This window comes from Cydia splendana, chromosome 15, assembly GCF_910591565.1.
Source record: "Cydia splendana chromosome 15, ilCydSple1.2, whole genome shotgun sequence".
In the NCBI taxonomy this organism is placed as follows: domain Eukaryota; kingdom Metazoa; phylum Arthropoda; class Insecta; order Lepidoptera; family Tortricidae; genus Cydia; species Cydia splendana.
In genome coordinates this window covers 2,210,955-2,233,962 of record NC_085974.1, presented here as the reverse complement: position 1 = coordinate 2,233,962, position 23,008 = coordinate 2,210,955, and the positions used below count along the sequence as shown (strand labels likewise).

General features: G+C 39.8%; 1 protein-coding gene and 1 long non-coding RNA gene across 3 annotated transcripts in view; one reads left to right on the top strand and one right to left on the bottom strand.

Annotated features, from left to right (window-relative positions):
- Positions 1-23,008, bottom strand: part of LOC134797460 (uncharacterized) — a 356,765-nt gene that overhangs the window by 212,668 nt on the left and 121,089 nt on the right. The gene's annotated exons all lie outside the window — the stretch shown is intronic.
- On the top strand, positions 10,211-21,443 carry LOC134797421 (cytochrome P450 4C1-like). The gene is made up of 11 exons (XM_063769646.1): positions 10,211-10,346; positions 12,941-13,107; positions 13,461-13,550; positions 13,863-13,973; positions 14,533-14,721; positions 15,129-15,322; positions 15,902-15,971; positions 16,235-16,436; positions 20,345-20,496; positions 20,754-20,927; positions 21,119-21,443. The coding sequence occupies exons 2-11, from the start codon at positions 12,948-12,950 to the stop codon at positions 21,271-21,273; spliced, it is 1,497 nt and encodes a 498-aa protein (XP_063625716.1). The 5' UTR covers positions 10,211-10,346; positions 12,941-12,947; the 3' UTR covers positions 21,274-21,443.

Here is a 23,008-nt window from a genome sequence, read left to right as displayed (position 1 = left end):
ATTAGCCGCTTACTGACACAGACCGAATTACACGCGGGCGGAGCCGCGGGCACAGCTAGTGTATACATATGATTATGAACCTGACTATAGCATAAAATCATTTTCTATAGGTACTTATAATGTTAATATCCAGAGAAGAAAATCGGACTACGTTTGTATGGAAAGACTATTTCGCGCGGGTCCTCCACTTTCCTCTTAACTTAACGTCACAGAATAAATAGATTCCTGCAGCAACAGAGTAGTAACCGCTCACACTGTTAATTGACAGTTCGTAAACCTTATTACAAGAGGCATAAGGTACACAGGTGGACAGAGAGTCATGCTGTTTGTAAGTACACGTACTCGAGTGACTATTGCGAGCGAAAACGACCCGAACGACCACGTGACGACAGCAATGGCCAACCTTTTCTACAATTGCTAAATTTATTAGAATTTTCAGAATTGCAAAACAAATAGGTTTAAAATGATAAAAAATTACGATTTTTCACATAATATCACATTGAGACTTCTTCTTCTTCGCGTTATCCCGGCATTTTGCGACGGCTCATGGGAGACTGATGGGGTCCGCTTGACAACTAATCCCAAGAATTGACGTAGGTACTAGTTTTTACGGAAGCGACTGCCATCTGACATCTGACCTTCCAACCCAGAGGGGAAACTAGGCATTATTGGGATTAGCCCGGTTTCCTCACGATGTTTTCCTTCACCGAAAAGCGACAGGTATTTCGTACATAAGTTCCGAAAAACTCATTGGTACGAGCCGGGGTTTGAACCCGCGGCCTTCGGATTGAAAGTCGCTCACGCTCTTACCGTTAGGCCACCAGCACTTAACATCATAACATCACACTGAGACTGACTAGGGTTATATATACATATATAATAAATATTGTTCATCATAATATACGAGTATGTAGTTGTTTGGGAGCGATTTATGTGACTATAAATAAACTTAGATTTCAGCGCCAATCTTAGCTGCAACCGATAAATATAACCACATAATAAAAATATAATCAAGTAACATTCTCCATCCAAGAACAAAGCGACACTCAATCAACCAATCCTCCCATTTATACCGTATGTTATGATTACATAATAAATGCCGCGTTTATGCCCGGGAAAGCAAAGTTCCGCCGGAAAATCCGGGAGGCAGAGGAACACGGATACACCATTAGTCATCTCGTAAAAAGGGTTGACCTGTAACCTGTGAAAATGTCGTATCTCACTTAGGAACTGACAGGAACTTGTGACCTTTTAGAATTATAAAGTAATACGAGATAGGTACTTTTAGTGGCGCTGCTAACTTAACGTCGATAAGTTTGAGCGAGAATCAAACGTACCTATTTAGCGCGTTGCCACATTATGTTATAAATATATCGATAAGTTTGTAACTTTTATACGCTTTCAAGCATCAAGCAGAGAGATAGGTACGCTTATTAAGTTTCTATTTGCACGCAAAATGTTTAAAATGATTTGATAGATTGCAACATTTGGCAAAAGAATAATTTCATATCGTATCTATCGTGCCATAAAATAGATCACATCGCGAATAACGTGAAGTAATAATCATTTCTTGTCATTTTAAGTGTAAATACGAAGATTTCTGAGTATAGTTTTCAGTTTTTTTTTTTACAAAAATGTTGCCAAACCCTGTCCGATGCATTCGCTCTTCACGCTGCGATGACTCCAAATAACGAGTAGAAAAGCAGACGTTGCCAAGACAAAGGCTTCGTTGACACGTGCCTCTTACTAGCACGGCTAGTTCATAAATATCTACACTAATATCAACCTTAATCCGTTGGAATAAGGATGAATATGTGCATATATTTTTGATAGCCAAACAGTACGTGCATATTTTCGAGACGCTGGATTTTTGTCCATTATCGTGCACAGCACCTACTCTTTTGCTTTTAAAGAAAGTCTCGTAGATATACATATAACACTAGTTTGTGCCTTTATGTATACAGGCAGTATCAAATAAATAGTGACGACCAAAGTGGCGAAATAATAATAAATAATAAATAGAATATAGGCGGTGGTGGCCGAGTGGATATGACGCTCGGCTTTCAATCCCGAGGTCACGGGTTCAAATCCTCGTACCAATGAGTTTTACTGTACCTATAGTTGAACGTGTTGCGTGTATATTTTAAACTAGCGACCCGCCACGGCTTCGCACGAGTTACACAAAACCTTAACAAATAATACACCTAAACCTTCCTCAAGCATCACTCTATTGATAGGTGAAAACCGCATGAGAATCCGGTCAATTTTCGAGTTTATCGTGAACATACATACACACATGTTGGGAAAGTAGACGTCAAGTGGCGACGTGACAGATCTCCTGCTCGGTGATTGGAACAGGTCTCTACCCTTACAGGCCTCACAATAGCAACCGCCATGAAGAAGGCCGAAAGCAGGGTGGGATGGAAGCGACTGGAGACAGAGGTCATCGGAAAATTTCAAGATGGACACGACCTTCAGCAATGAAGAAAACGACTAGAGAGAGACATACACACAAACAGACTAACACGAAGGGGAACTTTGTTTTATCAGGTGTAGTGATACCACTCCCAAATAAAGTGGATTGATGAGAATACGGTATACATTTTGGCTGAATCTTTTTACGCAACTATTCTATATGCAGCCATGAAAAAGCTAGAATCACAAACTAAATAAACATGCGAACTTCTCGAGCAAAGTGGATGAAAACTTCCACCTATAAAACATCCTACCTCCATTCACGGCCAAAAATATACAAACATTTTAACACCTTATGTGGTTGTAATAAAGTAGAAATTCGTATACATGTTTATGATCGTATATACATATGTCTTGGTTGATAGTAATACATAGTTTTCCGTTGAAAAGGCGCTCGTATCGCGGGTGCTAGATGAGTATGGTAATAGGGACCGACTGGAGAAAAGTAGGTGCGAATTGTCCTAGGACAAATTGATAGGCGCGTAGAGTAGGTACGAAGTCGTACCCAGTACCGTCTTTACCATAAGGGCACACGGGGCCCGTGCTCAGGGCCCCCATCCTCATCAGGGGGCCCCGAAGGACAGACAGTAACAGTATATTTGATTACCCATAATAAATAGAAGATCATAGTAGAACAAGTGCGAGTCGGACTCACGCACGAAGGGTTCCGTACCATAATGCAAAAAACGGCAAAAAAAAACGGTCACCCATCCAAGTACCGACCCCGCCCGACGTTGCTTAACTTCGGTCAAAAATCACGTTTGTTGTATGGGAGCCCCACTTAAATGTTTATTTTATTCTGTTTTTATTATTTGTTGGTATAGCGGCAACAGAAATACATCATCTGTGAAAATTTCAACTGTCTAGCTATCACGGTTCGTGAGATACAGCCTGGTGACAGACGGACGGACGGACGGACGGACGGACGGACGGACGGACAGCGGAGTCTTAGTACCCGTTCCCGCGGTTCCCGTTTTACCCTTTGTTGGGTACGGAACCCTAAAAATGTTAGTTTAATTTATTTATTTATTTATTTAAACTTTATTGCACAAAAGAAAACTTATCGTACAAAAGGCGGACTTAATTCACTTTCTTTACTTTCCAAAGGGCCCCAAATTCTTATGTGCCCAAGGGCCCCAGCATAGTTTAAGACGGCCCGGTCGTACCTATATGTATGTACCATCACGCTCCGCGATTGTTGCGCCATTTTCCTCCTAGCTAAATTGGTTGTTCAATACTTACGCTATAGAATTTCCAATTTATCAAGAACCCTAAATGGCATAACAATCCCGCGTGGTGACTGTACCTACTCGCTTTTGCCCGCGACTTCGTCTGTGTGGAATCAGTAACAGCAGCTACACAGTAAGTAGCCATAGCCTGGGTAAAGTGTAAAGCAATCATTTTAATTTGATCATAAACTTAATTGCTTACATCAATTATCAGGCAATTCATTAACTCCCTCAATTCCACCCCCCTTGCACTCTCTTAAGGGATGATTTCCGACATGAAAACTATCCTATGTCCTTCCCCGGGACTGAAACTATCTCTATGCCAAATTTCAACAATTTCCGCCCAGACAGAGATACAGACAGACACACTTTCGCATTTTTTTTTAATATATTATATATTAGCCTACTTTGGTGTCCAACTGCTGGGCAAAGGCCTCCCCTCGTTTTCTCCACTCAACCCTGCATCGGCATTTTCCCACCATTTATAATATTAGGTAATAGTAAATAGTATGGATAAGATAATGTGATGGGAGTTTTTATTACCTGAAACAGGATGTAGTTAAAGTTTTTCTTCTAAATAGCGCATTAACACGATACGATTATGTTTCACGTGATTTCCCGAGTAATGTGCCATAAAATCGTATACTGATGCCTGCAACTTGTTTGTGAACCTTTTTTCACGGTTAATAAGGACGCTTTCCTGCTTAAAACGTGTATATGGCGTGATCAGAATCTTTTTAACGAGGTTTTACTGTATGTGTATCAACTGTTTTGCATGTTTGCGCACAGGGTGTCGCGTTCAGTGCAGATCAAAGAAGGCTAATGATTTAATTACACCTTCCGCCTACCCAGCACATTGTTGAACGATGCCCAAAGAGACGTTTCCAAGGCAACCCGGAGGACCTCTATACCAATCTGACACCTGACGCGATCAGCTGGCTGCGTGGCCTGGATGTCGACTTATAGTATTTAACTCATATTCTTTTAGTTATAATATATAGGTAATATTGCCTACAATGCTACCTACGCCATACGCTTAAATAAATAAAATGATAATCGATTTGACCCTCCTTTATACCTAAGAACTTATGTAAAAAGTAATGAAATAAACGCATTTGTATTTGTATTTATGTATGTTCATCAAAAACTTAAGATTTCTCAAACCTACTCTACTCGTACTAATCTACTCGTACAGATACCTGCAATAATATCGAACTTATTCGTAGAGCCATAAGAGCATGTCACATATTCTTGCGACGTTCGAAGAGTCACATATTACTTCAGGTGAGTGTACTGACAGCATTGAGCAAGTGAAATTCAAAAACTTGAGTCTTAAAACGCTGGTAGGTACTTATAGTTTCAAGATACTCAATTATAATTTGTACTCTCATTTAATTACACAAACGGGTCTACCGCGATATAATTTCATTGTTTTTACCTTAAATTCCGACGTCTTTCCGTGACCACAGCTGGTGCAGCTCAGCTGAAACGTCGGAATTTAAGGTAAAAACAATGAAATTATATCGCGGTAGACCCGTTTGTGTAATTAAATATGTGTACAAAACGCGAGAGTTTAAAGTGTTAATTTTTACTTTCTTACGCTCAGAGCGCTCTCAATTTTCTACCTATTATGTTTTGACGGGTTGTAATATCGGACGTACGGTAGAGAATGCGCTTGTCAACTACATTTTTAATAAAGTTGTTATTGTGAAACTATAAAAGCGACCGTTTCAAACGAAGCTGTGTTGGAATCAAATTAAATTTTTACGTTCAACCATGGACAAATAAAAATAAAGACTGACAGTGTCTATTCAAAGTCGTGTTTCTACAATATTCAGCGTCATCGATTAAACGATATTTCAATTTCAATTTCATTAATGTTAAAATAACACATGTGAAACAAAATCACAATAAAATAACAATACAAAATATACAACTAACACTAAACACTAGTATATTGTATAGTATAGTTATTTTGACCAGAGGTCTAAGCGCCGTTAACTTCCGTTCAGTAGATGGCGCTGTGGATCCCAAAATCAGATGCTTAAGCGCCGAACAAAATGTATGAATCTGAGACCCGGAGACTTAGCCTACCAACAACAGTTTATAGAAAAAGCCAATTAAACTAATTAATGTATGAAAACGATCATGACTTACTTATTGTTCACATTTTATCATATTTTTACTTTTCGATTGGCATTTGGCGTCAAGTGATTGTCATTTGGCCATGATCCCTGCAGCGTTACTTGCCACGACATTGCGCGACTGGCGGCAGCGGCGGTGGCAACCATAAGTTGGAGCGACACACAGCGATCGACCTTTCGTTCCCACCTATGGTTGCCGCCGCCGCCGATCGCGCAAAGTCGTGGCCGGGCCGTTATTAAAACAAAAGGTAGGACGTTGTCGGTCTACTTGATTTATCAGTCCACAGTTCGTCGTATTTCAATCCGCACGAAGCTCCGCAAATCACGTTTCTTTGTTATGACGAGCTTTAAGCTTCAACCGTCAGCTTTATACTCATAATAGGTTCTAACCACGATTTTATTTACCTCCAAAAGAGGGATTCTGAAACCAACAATATTTTTATACTAGCGACCCCTTCGCACAGGTTACACAAAATCTTAACAAATTATACACCTAACCCTTCCTCAAGAATCACTCTATTGATAGGTGAGAACCGCATGAAAATCCGTTGAGTAGTTTTTGAGTTTATCGCGAACATACATACACACAAACAGACAGATCAGCATGATTGAGAAAAAAATTGGTATGTATAGGTATCAATACGTGGGGTACAATCAACGTCAAAAATATGTACACTTCTCCATCTTACTTCCTTGTAATAAGGCGAAAACTGTAAACATATCTTTGACGTCGACTTAACAAGTTTTTAAAGGGTTGGCAACGCACATGTACCACCCCTGGAGTTGCAGTAGGCTACGGTGACCACTCACCATTAGGCGGGACGTATGCTTGTTTGCCTCCGACAGTTAAAAACCTCTGCCGCGGTCGCAAGATCCATACCTGCACCAAAGAAGGCCCTTCGTCGTTATTTTTTTATTTTTAATATCAACTTACAGCTTTGTCTATTACAGACATTTTTGACCTTACGCCCATTTTCCGGAACGTGACCCGTTTAGACCATCTCTTTCCGCTCGCGTGGCAGCATTCTCTACATTATAGCTACCTAATTCATGGCAATCATCATCGGAATGACAGTCCTTAACTTAAGCTACGGACCCGTCAAGCCTGTCATTTCTCGCGTCGACATAATGACAACCAGCAATTTTGTTGTCAGCGAGCGTGACGCGGGCGAATCAGGGCGTTAGCCTTCCATAATTCCAAAACGCGTTCATGGGCTACGGATCTGTTTACTATCACTGCTATCAGATAACGACAACCATCACCAAGGCAAGCAGGAGTTTTGGCCGAAGGTTGTCAAATTTCGGCGGTTCCGCGGCCGGTTCCCTGACACAGCGGGGTTTCGAAATGCATCGCGGCCATAGTGTGGCCTTTTAGGTTTTAAGATAGTACGAGTCTTTAAAGAAGTTGAAACGCCAGTATAGGGTTCCGTAGTTACCCTTCTGGCACAATAGGCTGCCTTAAACGGGGACTATTATTGTTGTAGTGTAGGTGTAGTAAGATGTGTATCACTTTTGTAATAAGATAGTATGGCCCAAGTTTTGGCGACACAGGCCGCGTAGCCAACGTGCCAATCGCTAACGCTCCGTAGCGATCGAAACGCAACTGTCACTGTCGCACTAATATGGAAGAGTGATAGAGAGACACAAAGCGTTTCGCTGTCGAAGTGATAGCGATTGTCACATTGGCTAGGCCGGCAGGTTCTCATATCTCTATAGTCACTTCCCTAGTTTTTGTTTTTCCGTGTGTGGAATGAACTGTCGCCTGGGGTATTTCCGGACCGATACGACCTTCAAACCTTCAAGAAAAGAGCGTACTCCCATCTGAAAGGCCATCAACGCACTGGCAATCCCTCTGGAGTTGCGGGTGTCCATGGACGGCAGTAATCTTTCCAGCAGACAATTCATGTAACCGTTTGCTTCCTAATAAAAAACTCGAAAACGGAAAATGCTATTTTTGTATGAGTTGTGTAAAAATGTATGAAAAAAGAAAATCCAAGGAAACTCCCATTCAAATATTTCCACCACAACAGGAAAACATTCCCCAAGAAAAACACATTATATTAAACCTGTACAAAACATTTAAGATATAATTCAGAAATTACGCTTCTTATCTCGTATGACTGGCAAAAAGTCGCAATTAGAAGTAATGATAATATCCTTGCCTCGGTGAAACAAGGTCGCATATGACTAGGAGTTTTGATCAACTTGAAACCTTGTCTTATCAAACGTTTGTTTTAATGGTGGACATCAGAGTAAGCTGCCACGGTTAATATTCCGGCACATCTTTTACTGACACATTCTATGCCTTATTGTAAAGGCATTAAGGTCACAAATGATCAGTTAAGATTGTAAGAGCGTTTTCGCATTGCCCGACCCGATATCAGATGTCGAATGAAAGTAAAATGTGACATATGTGTTTTTCTGTATTTATTTATTCATTTAATAATTAAATCATTATTACTAAATAAGTGTTCCGTTAACAAAGTTTTGTACGGAACACTAAAAATGTTAGATAACGCAAAAAAGGCGGACTTGTTGCAATATGGCACTCTCCTGCAGCTGTTTTTCTCTGAGCCGCCTTCCGACATTCGATATCGTAAAGGCGCTTCCGATAATTTCACCTATATCGGAGCCCCCCGTTAGCTGTTGGACCGATAATATTTGTTTGTGCGTATGTGTAGGCATTATGTTGTAGTGTACGCTGTGTACGTGACCGCTAAACAGACGCTATTCGGATTTCAAGATAATCACAAGATCTTGAGACGATTTAGAGATCAACTAGATCTACATTAGATATCGACTAGATGTGACTTGGATATCTAAGTCATAACTTGTCGAAATCGTTCAAGGGACCTCCAGAATCGCGGAAACGTCAAATTTGACATATCTATCTTACAAATATCTTTAAATTATCCGTATCGTAACTTGTTGAAGTCTAGTAGAAATCTAATTCATTTTCCGAATCGAGCCGAAAGACGTCGATCCGCGGCCTGACTACGCGGATATACCTACAGTCAGCAGCAGAAGTTGCTAAGCGGGCCAGGTGTTCAAAATGATCTTGATGCGACTTTATTGTTAAGAGAATAAGAGCGTGTCAAGGTAATTTTGAATACTTCGCTTAGCAACTTCCGCTGCTGAATGTAGGATCCTACATCCGATATCGGATCGGACAATGTGAAAACGCTCTTAGTCCTTTTTACTTGTTGTTGCATTGGATCCTGTATAATTATTATTATCTTCGTACTTACGTACTACGTACTACGTTACTACATAATAATTATTATTCTTCGTACTTATTATTATAATATTAATACGAGTCTGCGCCTTGATGTAATTAAAATCTTAGCAGTTCATAGAAATATGTATGCTGAAAAGTCCTTGAACCCGCGAAAAAGTAAACATAACAATTACTTAGCTAATTTTAAATAAAATAATAATACTGAAGGTTCCTATACTGCTCTTGATTCCTTTTAGGTAAATACTTACATCTGAGCGCAACTTAAAATACTCCATATGAGTCTTTACATAGATCCAAACTTTTTTATGCACTTGAAGCATAAGGACCCCTTTCTGATGGAAAGTCACATTTAATGTTGACATTGGTATAATGAAGTCTCTGTACGGAATAGGGTTATGTTTTAAAAAGGACGGGCGCTTTCCCGAGCCCATATCCCATGGCTGACTCTTAAAATTTCTTGAACGACTTCTTGTCCGGCGCAAAGATAATTAGATGTACCTACTTAATAACTTAGTGTCCGATCGAAGTTTCGTTTTCGGCAGGTTTCGGCTTAAAATTCATGTTTCTGCCGAAGGTTCGGTTTAAAAAGAAAAAATATGTTTAGGTCGCTAATTGACCGAGCGAGCGATGGTCTCCGTTTGTGTGTCCGTATCTTCTCCTATCTACATGTCGCATTTCTCCACCAATTCTCGTGAAATTATGTGAGCAGGTTCGATGATTAAATATAATTTTTTTGTCGATATTTTTTTGGAAAAAATTTCAAAATGGCGGAGTCATTCATTTATTCAGATTTAAGCTATGCTCGCGAGGTCTACAGCTCACACTGCTCACAGTGCCACTAGTAATAACTACTTTAGTGTATGGTCTTGGTCATAGTCTAATAAAACATGGTCTTCCATTCCCAGAGTGACACGGGCCTACGTCACAACAACATGGCCGCTATATATAGCGCTATCGCATATTATCATATAGCGCTGTCGCATGATGACGTAGGCCCGTGTCAGTTAGGTGACCTAGAAAAGACGGGAATGGAGTACCAGGCGGAGTATATTATTATACCATGCTCTTGGTTTACACGAGGCCAATGCCTCGTGTAAACGGCCATTATCAAAGAGTAGACACAATATCTGCTGCTAATCCTTCCTCAGTCGACTTCCTGATAGCAGACCATTAAGCACTTAGCTCACTTAGCCACTTAAGACAATGATTATGCGCCGCGAGCCTTAATTCTAGCTCATACTGCGCGGAGGACTAACGTCTGTGAGTACTGCATGATTTATACTTACTGAAAATATTGATAGCTTGGCAATTGCGAATGCGATACTTATTGAAGATAGGAACAGAAATATTTAAAAATAATAACTCAGCCTATATACATATACGTCCCACTGCTGGGTACAGGCTTCCTTTCATGAGCGAGAGGGCTTGGGCTATAGTCCCCATGCTAGCCCAATGCGGATTGGGGACTTCACATACACCTTTGAATTTCTTCGCAGATGTATGCAGGTTTCCTCATGATGTTTTCCTTCACCGAAAAGCTAATGGTAAATAGCAGATGATATTTCGTACATAAGTTCCGAAAAACTCATTAGTACGAGCCAGGATTGGAACCCGCGACCTCCGGATTAAAATTCGGGCGTCATATCCACTCGGCCACCACCGCTCGCAAATATTTATTGACAAAAAACACGTACAAGATACATTCATGCCTCTGGGTTCTGAGCTACGATGTCCAATGAGATAGGAAGGTATAGAAATAAATGATCTTTCTCGGGTTATCCCGGCTTTTTGCCCACGGCTCTTAGGAGCTTGGGGTCCGCTTGGCAACTAATCCCGGGAATTGGCGTAGGCACTAGTTTTTACGAAAGCGACTGCCATCTGACCTTCCAACCTAGAAGGAAAACTAGGCCTTTTTGAGATTAGTCCGATTTCCTCACAATGTTTTCCTTCACCGAAAAGCAACTGTCCTCACGATGTTTTCCTTCAGCAACTGGGAAATATCAAATGATATTTCGTACATAAAAAAAAATTCGTACATAAGTTCCCAAAAAATTGGTACGAGCCGGGGTTTGAACCCGCGACCTCCGGATTGAAAGTCGCACGCTCTTACCGCTAGGCCACCAGCGCATAAAGGTATAAAAATAAATAAAAGTGGAAAACTTCACTATCTCAGGCGAGGCTCGAACTCGCGGCTCTGGATCACTAGCCCATCGTTCTGTCATCTGAGCTACCGAGACTTCACTCGAGGATAGCGAATATTTCCATCATTAGAGACCTTAGCGAGGCACAAAGCTTAATAGCATCGTTTGCAGACGTTTCTGCTTAATACAAAATTAATTTATCTAACTATAGTCCAAAAGTCAGTCCACCAGTTAAAAGTCAATTCTACCAGCACATGAGTAAACAACTCAAAATTTGCATCTAATTACTATGTCACTATAACACTTTAAGCTCTCGCGTTTTGTACACATATTTCATTACACAAACGGGTCTACCGCGATATAATTTCATTGTTTTTACCTTTAATTCCGACGTTTCAGCTGAGTTGCACCAGCTGTGGTCACGGAAAAAAATTATGAAATTAAATTAATTAGTTCTCGGTGGATGAAATTATACCGCGGTAGACCCGTTTGTGTAATTAAATATGTGTACTATTGTCACTCTTGTGAATAATTTGCAACTCATCAGTTTTTGAAGAATAAACAGAACTTTCAGGAGCTGGTGTGGTAAAAAAACTTTGTTTAAGTTTTGCTATTCAGAAAAAGGTGAATGGAACGAACGATGAATAAAAGCGATTTCCAACCCAGCTAATCTGAACATGAACGTATCTGATTCAAATAGCGACGACAGTCTCGAAGCGGCAGTGTTATCGGACGACATTACCGCGCGGCAATGCTGCGTGCTGTCGAAAATGGAATGGAACCTTTAGAACACGCGACTTTATACTCTTACGCATGTCTTGTAGAAAAGGGATAAAAAACATTACCATTGTTTAACTTATATTAATTCTAATTGAATAATTTATATCTTCCATAGAAATGCAAAAACCACATGATCAAGTATGCTAATGCAAGGACATCCGTGCATTAGCATAATACCTACAGCGAGCTGCTTTTAAAAGTGCATGGACATTTTATGAATGGAATTCATTCATAAAGTATCCATGCACTTTTGAAGCTGGGTGTAGGTACAATTATAGAATCCGATATTAGTACTGTCACTCTTTTTGCTAATCAAAATTGACTCTTATCACCTAGCAAGACAGTTGCACCTAGCAAGAATTAGAGGAAATCAAACTAGAGGACTGTGTCCGACACACTATTTAAATAATTATGCACCATTGTCATGTCATACATTGACATATTGATTTATTATAATATTGACATTAATTGTCTAATGACAGCCATTACATGGCATTATTGTCTATTGACGTCATTACTCCCGAATGTCATTATTTCCACCAGAGATGTGCGAGGGTGCGTAGCGAGCCATGTGTTTGTTATTAAGCAACTGAACCACTTAATTTACCTATCCTCGTTCAGCGCAGCTCACGTAGACAATATTCTATTGAAGCGTTTTCCAAACTATGGGTCGCGAGCGTACATAAAGTGGGCTTGAAACTACAAGGGAATCTGAGAGTCACCAATAATATTGTATGCCCCGTTTTTAAGACTGCCAAGAGGTGGGTCCCGAAGTATTTGTTAGGTGGGTCGAAGCCCAGTCAACTTTGGGAACCACTGTTCTATTGCTTCTTAACAAACAAATTCCTCGTATCCTCACAAATATCTGGTGGAAACGCAGCCTCATTCAAAACGAGATGCGATGCGAGTTTGACTTCTCTTTCTTCTTTTCAGAGGAACAATGTACTACACACTAGCGTGCATATGCGCGGCGTTCCTCTGCGCGTGGGCACTGGCGTGGCTGCGCACGCGCCGCGCCCGCGCGTGCTTCGCCGGCCTGCCCGGCTACCCGACGCTGCCGATTGTGGGCAACGCGCTCAGGCTTGCCACATCCACTGAATGTAAGATCACAATCAACTTAAAAAGGAATCACAACGATAAAAGTATTTCTTTTTCATTCTTAAAAGTTGCATGTCGTGTAGTATTACGCGCGACTGCAAACATCAAGCGCAACTTATGCTAGACCGCCTGTTATTCAGAAACTAGCATGAATCTAGTATAACTTTTCTCTAATTTTAAAATTTAAAACTTGTAAAAAACAAAAAGCCTTCTTTATCCCAATGTGAACGAACATTTTCGACTCGCAAATGGGTCCGAAATTGTGGTTATATTTTCAAAATGACGAGGCGAATTTATTTTTTCAGGTGTTTTTCAGAGCTTTGGACTAAGTAATATAATTTTTTTTTATTTGCAGCCATCTACCGCATGATATTGGATTTATCAGAGAAGAGTGACAAGGAGCAAAAACCTTTCATATTCTGGTTCGGGCCAATACCTACCGTAGGTAAGTCCCCTATAATCATCTTAATTGAAACATTTTTATAAAAGTACACAGAAAAAAATAAAAAATACATTCAAAGTGTCGTGTCCGGGCCGGAGCTTCCGGCGCTTACTTTTCTATGACATTACAGGCGATCACGTGATGCTTTCCATACAAAACGATGCGCCGGAAGCTCAGGCCCGGACACGGCCCGGTCTAACGTGCAGAAACAAATACCGAGAACTTTTCATGGGAACTTTGCAATTTTTGAAAATTCTTTTGGTACATTGCTACCTTCCTATAGCTAGTATGTATAATAGTTAATTCGCTTTGCAGTCGTAAGCGACCCCGACTCTGTGAAGCAAGTTACCAACGCTTTCATAGAAAAGCCATTCTTCTACAAAATCGGTCGGATTTGGATCGGCGAGGGGCTTGTCACGGCGAGTGGTACGTCTACTTAAATTTTTTTTTTTTTGCTAGCCTATAATGGTGTCCCACTGCTGGGCAAAGGCCTCTCCTTTTATCTTCCACGGTTCCCGACAGTTTTTTAAAATAATCAACAAATTCGACAATAGTACGTGACTGTAGATTAGGATATATGTGTCTGTTCCTCCTTCATTAGTGTTGGTTAAGACTCGAGTCAATTGAGTTCTATGCTTTGAGACTCGACTTAGTTATTCAGATTCTTTTAAATAAGTCGAAACTCGAATTATTTTCAACCTATTAAAGACCAAAGTCGTTTGTAGAGGCCAGTAAGTAAGACATTCAGGGAACTCTGCATTGTCTTAATGTAAAATGTATGAATTAAGTACAATCAAGGTATTATTCTTGACACGAACAAATATTATATATTGAGGTAACAAATCATTAAATGGTTCCAACTGTCAGGAACTAAACAAAAGTCTGTAGTCTTTGGTTTATATTTCTTTAGATTTAGCATAGGTATCTAATCGCCATTTGCGTTAATCTTTGCGCATATATCCTCATTAACAGTATGCTTTGCCAGGACCGGTATGGAAGAAAAACATAAAGAAGCTAGCCGGCACATTTGTGGGCCCAATAGTGGACGGCTACCAGGGAGTGTTCAACGCGCAGGCGCAGAAGATGGTCGACAAGTTGAAGGGCGAGGTGGGGAACGCGTCGTTCGACATCATGGAGAAATACCTGACGTTTGCTACGCTGGAGTCTATATGCCGTAAGTTACAGAAGCTAGCCGGCACATTTGTGGGTCCCATAGTGGAGCTACCAGGGACTGATTGAAGGACGAGGTGGGGAAAGCCCCGTTAGACATCATGGAGAAATACCTGACGTTTGCTACGCTGCTGGAGTCTATATGCTCTAAATGTCGCACTAGATATGAGTTGATTTGCGCTGCTAATAAACTAAAGCACATTTTTTCACCACTCCAGCTCCTTAAAACTCTCTATATCCGCCAAAATATGAAAAGTTGCACATTATCCACAAGAGTGCTCATGTTGGCTGGTAGGTAGAACTTATTGATGATTTTGAGTGATAAATATTTAACAGCGTTCATTTGTATTTGATTTATGATGTTTTATAACTAAAACTTTTCTCGCTACAGACAGAATTTTCTCATTGCAGAAACAGCGCTTGGCTTCCCAAGCTCAGACCAGCTAGTGACTCCAGAGTACTACCAGGCCTTCAGTAGAACATTGGAACTGTTGGTGAGGAGAGGCGTCAACCTGCTGATGCATCCCGACTGGGTGTACCAGATGACGCCTATGTACAAGGAGCTGGTGAAATGTGTCGAGATATTGCACAATGTTTCAAACACGGTGAGCAACATAGCATTTTATACATGTGTGTTGAACTTTACTATAACGTCACGAGATCAATGAATGAAGGAAAACTATATTACGAACGATTTTTCCTATGTTAGCAAGACGTGAGTTGGGTTAGGTACTGACCTTTCTTTGAGTCTCCGGGTGGTCCAAGCTCAGGCGGTTCTTCGCGAAAACCATGTTCACAATCACAAACTTGCTTCAACACAACACATTATGCACACACTAAGCACTTAAATATTGCCGGAACCACACCACACTTGCCACAATTGGTACATACCTACGTATGTAGTAGATATTACATAATAATCATAATTTGCTTTAAAATAAATAAATATACTCATACTACGGATTAAGCATCATTTGCATTTGATATCGCACAATATTTAACAGTTTTACCGTGGGATAATTTTCATATCGAACTGACTTGAGCGTGTTTTAACACAAAAGTCACATTAGAAAAAAAAATTGGCACCACAGCAAAGAGTTTTTATTTAAGAGCCTAAGGTCAAGTCTGTGCCTTTAAATTGTTAATTTACTAAAATAAAACATTGATGTTATTTCTCTTCACAGGTAATAGCGAAAAAGAGGAGTGAATTTATCGCAATAAAACAGAATGGCGTTTCTAAAGAACATCAGATAGGTAACTTAATATTGATTGCTTAAATTTTCACAAATAAAAACTCGTAGTTTTTAAGCACTCGCCTTCGGGTTCGCACTCATTTGTAAATTGTTATTTGCCGCCCTTAATACACAATATACAGTTACCACACGGGATTGTTATGTCATATAGGGTTCTTGCTAAATTGGAAATTCTATAGCGTAAGTATTGAACAACCAATTTAGCTAGGACCCTAAATGGCGTAACAATTGCGGAGCGTGATGGTACCTACTATTTATTTTCAGACGAAGGCCAAACAAAATTCCGTTCATTCCTCGACATTATCCTCGAACTGAGTGAAGCTGATCCCTCCATGACCGACGAGCAAATCCGGGCAGAGGTGGACACGATCATAGTGGGGGGACAGGAGACTACGGCCACCACCCTCATGTATACCATCCTGATGATCGGCAGGCATCCTCGGGTACAAGAGAAGATGTATGCTGAGTAAGACCTTTTATTAAACAAACTTTTTTTTGTGTTAAAAACATAGAAACAAACATTACCTACTATAAAAATTATAGACTGAAATGCGAAAGTGACCATGGTCTCCAGTATCGGGGCGAACTATGAATGAGGAGATCCGTGAGGAAGATTAAATTGACAGGCTTATGGGACAGTGCACAGTGGGCGGAGCACAGGTCCCATACATACAACCATTTCCAGTCGCCGTTACGACGCGGTGTTGACACATCTTGTGTCGACACCGTCTGTTTCGGTCACAATTCCAGTCGCAGAGTCGTCGCCGTGTCGACACAGTTACCAGAAATGGGGAAGGGTCGACACATGACACAAAGTGACATAAAGTGTGGTCGCCGTGTGCACACATTGTTTCGGGTTTGCGACTACTTTATGCCAAAATCATTCGTTCATTCGTTCATTTTGTTCCTGTCAAATGGAAACTGTCAGATGGAAAAATACTTAAATAAAAATAAGTGACATTAATACGCCATCTCTAAAACGGATTACAAGACGTAATTATATATTGTTTGCATTTATATTACAATAGGACTTAAATTATTATGGGGAATTAAACTGCTCGAGTGATTTGATAAACTAAGTGTAATATAATCAACGCGCCACCACATTGTTTTAGTTTAGCCGGAAATGAAATTGTTTACTTCTCAGTGCCTGTGTTCATAACTATATTATTTGAAGCATTTTTAGTACTTCGATGCGTATACTATACTTAAATAACAGAAATAACGCTTTACATACTACGAAACTTGTTAATTATGATGTATAAATATGGTTTAAGGCTGAGAAATATTGCAGTCACAAAGTAGTTGCAATGTTTCGACTTTGTGTCGACTCTGTGTTGACACATGACACGCGCTGTCAAAAGTAATAACAAAGTTACTGGTATGTTACTGGATTTTCAAAATGGCTCCTTGTGTTGATTTGTTTTCAGATATTCTCAAAGTGTAAAAATTCCGTGGTCAGAGATGGGCATTAATCGATTAACTGTTTATTCGACTAATTAATGGAATAAAAAAAGTTAATTCTCAAATTTTAATCGCGATTAGTTTAGTCGACCTAACATAGATGAAATTGAATTAATCTGAATATTAATCGAATAAATTATCGATTAAATCTCGATTGAAAGTTGACAGGGGGCCATTTTTGTACGTAAAAATAATAGAAATGTCTTGCATGCAGATGGTAGCAAAACACTTTGTCATAAAAGTCGAGATGGGTGTCGATATATAGGTTTTAGGGAGTGCCGATTTCGAAAATAATGACCATTTTGGAATCCGAAATGGCGGCCATGCACTGTGTCATAAAAGTCGTCATGGATGTCGTTTTATAGGTTTTAGGGGGCCCCGATTTAGAAAATGATGACCATTTTGAAATCCAAAATGGCGGCCATGCACTATGCCATAAAAGTCGTCATGGGTGTCGTTTTATAGGTTTTAGGGGGCGCAGATTTCGCAGATTTCGAAAATGATGACCATTTTGGATTCCAAGATGGCGGCCATGCACTATGTCATAAAAGTCGTCATGGATGTCGTTTTATAGGTTTTAGGGGGCGCAGATTTCGAAAATGATGACCATTTTGAAATCCAAAATGGCGACCATGCACTATGTCATAAAAGTCGTCATGGGTGTCGTTTTATAGGTTTTGGGGGGCGCAGATTTAGAAAATGATAACCATTTTGGATTCCACTTTTATGACAAAATACGTAGCCGCCATCTTGGATTATAAAATGATCATCGTTTTCGAATTCTGCACTCCCTAAAACCTATAAATCGACATCCGTGACGACGCAAGTTATCTTTATTTTCAGATCTAACAAATTGCTACAGAATACAAAGGACAAAAAAGAAGCGAGGAGGTAATGAAACAAGCAAAAATACAGATGATTCCTCGACGCAATTGGGTGATGCTTAAATTGTGTCCAGATCTTTTTTGTCATAAAAGTTTTTATTTTTCACATATTACTCTCACAAGTTCCATGACATTTCGACCTTGTAATTTTTTAAGTAAATGTTTTTGTTTATCTATGAGGGTCACACTAGAATAGTATAATCAAGGTATGTTTATATTTGATGAATGAAATAGTAACGCAAAAAAAAAATATATTTGTGTCTTATATTCCTGCCGAAGACTTTTATTTTACCTTTTCCTTCTACACAAGTTTGGCCAAGTAATAAGAATTTAGGGCTCTCTATTTTATTTTGACTTCTACAACAGTAAAGCTACGAGGCCATGTTTGGTATCGTTTTCGTATAAATTCACAGTACCAAATTTAGTTAAGGTATCACATTGACACCATTCCGAAGTAAAAACATATAAACTTATTAAAATACTTTCTTTTAAACTCCTCTTCACGCTTAAACTGCTGAACAGTTTTAATTTAAATTTGGTACACATATATTTTGAGTCCCGAGACAGGATATAATAAGTTATCTCAAAAATCATCCTTTAAAGGTGTGAAATGAGGTGTAGGGGGGAATTCAGAATTGACTTCTTGAAGTTAATACTGTTTAAGTTTAGGTTTGAAGTCATGTTTTTTCATCATTTTTAACTAAATCAAAGATGTAGACCATCCCAAATTTCATATAAATCGGTTCAGCGGTTATTGATTTCCCGTACAAATTTCCACGCCACTTTTCACACCTTCAAAAGATGATTTTGGTTATAAGATCTATCCTATGTCCTGTTCCGGGACGCAAACTATTTCTATACCAAATTTCAACGAAATCGGTTCAGCGGTTAAGCGTCAAGAAGAGTTTCAAAAAACCGGCCAAGTGCGAGTCGGACTCGCGTATTAAGGGTTCCGTACATTAAGTCCGACTCGCGCTTGACTGCACATTTCTAATAGGTTTTCCTGTCGTCTATAGGTAAAGAACTATTTTGTGTATTCAGACGGACATACATACAGACGCACGAGTGATCCTATAAGGGTTCCGTTTTTTTCCTTTTGAGGTACGGAACCCTAAAAAGATTTATTTTTATTTTGTGGAATGGTGTCAATGTGATATCTTAAATGGATTCAGCACCCCAGATTTATACGAAAACGATACCAAATACGGCCTAGCACCTTCACTGATATAGATATATCAAGATAAAATTGAGAGCCCTAAATAAACTTTCCGAGATATAATCGAAAAACGGGAAAATGGGACCTTCAAAGCCCCCTCTCTCCTCCCCGCTCAAGGGCTACGGCCGGGGACTTTTGATATGTTCACCTCCTAACTTGTCAAACCGAGTTACGGAGTCAAAAATTGTGTTCCGAGCATTTCCCTCTACAACTTTTAGAGCATTCGTTGCCTGACCTAAGTAGCTTATTGAATTTCTTTAAAAACTTTTCTGTAAAAGGTTGACGGGTGTTGGGTGTTTATATGGTTTCGGTCGATTATTATCATTTGCATTGCCCATGATGACTTGACTAGAATTACGAGCACACGAGACACTAATAGTAGTTTGACAAACCTTGGTTTTCAAGAGGTATTTTATATTGACATTTGCTGTCACAAATTTGCTGTCAGATTTAGTCGCAAACCGCACGCAAAGTGCACACAAATGTGTCGACACCTTGTTACGGAAAAGTGTAGACACGGCGACGACACTTTGTTTCGAAACAATTCTAGACACATTGTGTGGACTCTGTTACGACACATCTGACATTTAGTTACCACTTTGTGATTCTGCGACTGGAATGGTTATATGGGGTGTAGAACCGATTGCAGCTATAGCAGAAAGGTTTTTGAGTGGCGACCGCGAATCAGGGGTCGCAGAAAGAGAAGACCCTCCAGTCCAACCTGAGCGATGTTCTGATTATGAGGGCAACTCACGACCTGCGTGATATTCGAAGTACAAATGCAAAATAAATATGAATTTGTTATTTCAGACTGCAGTCAATATTTGGAGACAGCAAACGGCCAGTAGAGAAGAAAGACTTGGCACTAATGACATACTGTGAGGCGGTCATCTCTGAATCTCTACGGCTCCATCCGCCATTGCCTATGGTAGCCAGAGAGGCGACACACGACTTACAGCTCAGTAAGTATTATGGCAGCTAAATTAAAAATAACTATAAAAAAAAAGAACGCCATGGCTGTTAAAAAAAAAACATCGGTATACCTAATTGACGGAGCAATAAATCAGGCACTGTGCATTCTCTTGTGAACGTGTCATGTGTTAGGGAAGCACAACTTCTCAAATTTCCCCTTCAAAAACTTCTTTCCCATATAAGTTCACTATCAAGTGATCTATCAAAATATTCCTATAGATTTCTAACAGAACTTCTACTTTCTCAGAGCATTGCACCATCCCAAAAGGCGCGTCGTGCATCGTGAACGCAATAGGCGCTGGTCGCTCCCGACATAACTGGGGGCCTGACGCGTTGCAGTTCAGGCCTGAACGATGGCTGGACGGGGCAGCACCCGCCGCAGCATTTCTGCCATTTAGCTACGGGAAAAGATCTTGTATTGGTATGTAAAGTAATCTGGAGTTCAAAACACGCAGATTTTGTAGTGTCAGAGTGTGGAAGTGTACCCATAAACGTCAAATTCCTATGACAATTAGGTATATGCCTCTGTTACTTCTAAGACGGCGCAGTTAGATAAAACGGACTCTAGAAAGGTGAGTGAAAGTGAAATAATTTTACCTTACTTTCTTCCAGGTAAAAAATACGCCATGACCCTGCTGAAGACACTTCTAGCATATTCTCTAAGAGAGTTGGAATTCGTGGCCGAGGCTGAAGAATTACGGTTCAAAGTAGACATCGCGCTCAGGCCCGCGAGCGGCCATTTTGTGCAAGTGCGACTTAGGAAGTAACGCCACAGGCCCGCCAGCGGCCATTTTGTACAAGTGCGACTTAGGAAGTACCGCCACAGGCCCGCTAGCGACCATTTTGTACACGTGCGACTTTGGAAGTAAGGCTACAGACCTGCTAGCGGACATTTTGTGCAAGTGCGACTTAGGAAGTGTGGCGAGTAACGCCATGATGCCCGGTGCCCGGGCTTTTTTAACCCCCGACGCAAAAAGAGGAGTGTTATATGCCGACGTATAATGATAAGGAATGTAGTAAAATAAGTATTTTTCACTGAATTACATTGCGACTTGGCCTTACTTCAGTGAGAAGAATCTTCGTAATTTTTGTATTAATATTCATATACTTACCTACAACAACAAGAGATTTTACTTTTTTGTATAATACAGGAGGCGTTAGCTAATTTTATTAATTCACGTCAAGTCGGGAATCAAACCCGGTTATCAATATGTATAAAAGCTATTTTATATTATATGACTGTTAACTGTGTTGTGTATTGTATGACTGTGTATGTGTGTTATATGTTGTTGTGTGTATGTCCCTGATGAGGGATAACAGGATATCATCATCATGACTGTTAACTGGCTCATTTTACTTAAAGGAGACATTCCTTTATTTTTAAAAAGAAACAAAACTGTATTCAAAGATTTTCTAAAACTCGTTTGCCTTGCCTGGGACTCGAACCGACTAAAAATCTCAAAATATAAACACTCGCAATTTTATTCTACTAGTCGATACAGTTAATGTTAATGATAACATTTCTCCAAGAAACATTAGATCTTAGACTCGTCTGTCGTACAAAATATCCATTTAATCTAATATTTAGTACTCAAGATTTTTTTAGACAAGCCAAATTGAAGAAAAAAAGAAAAATCTTTAAATGCAGTTTTGTTTCTTTTTAAAAATAAAGGAATGCCTCCTTTATGTAAAATGAGCCAGCTTAAGGATTTAAGGTAGTTTCCCTCCAGGGCCCGACTTATCTTTCCACATTGTATAGTGGAAAGTGAGTGTGGAAATAAAATAAGTGACATGTGATAGCTATAAGCTATATAACTAATCGATATTATTATATTTCATAATTTTATTTAATAAAACGTATTCGCAAGATTCATAATGAAAATCAATTTAATATCTTTCACTTTCCAAATTGGTCTTTCTTTCCATTTGGATTAAACACCCTGTATAGACATTGACCACGCTGGACGGACAATGCGAGAATCTTAAAGCTCTTAGGGTTTTCGATATAACGAGCGACGCTAAGCCCCGAGTGGGTAGGGTGACCACACTCCACGTGTTTTGTGAACTATCTTTTCGATCTCAAATTGAAATTTTGGGTATATTTTTTATGATATACAAGGTAAACGAGCAGACGAATCGCCTGATGGTAAGCAATTACCGTCGTGCATGGACACACTTTCAGGCGCCAAGATGAGAGTACGCTCTGCAATGCATGGTATTTGTTCTACCGTGCCAGAGACGATCAAGACTACCTACTATATAATTAACCCGGGAGGTGCTGGCGGCACATTTCCATTCCAGGGGAGGGTGACATGCGCAACAATTATCTGAAAAGTGAATGCTGAAAATCATGGGAAGTGGAAAGCGGACACTAGGGTCCGAACCAGCAATAACTAAAGACGCACCCGAAATAAATGGCATTCTTTCCTAATTCTATAAATAATTATCATTTTGTAAATATGTATCAAATGATAATTATTTCGTACAGGCATTTGCAAAGGA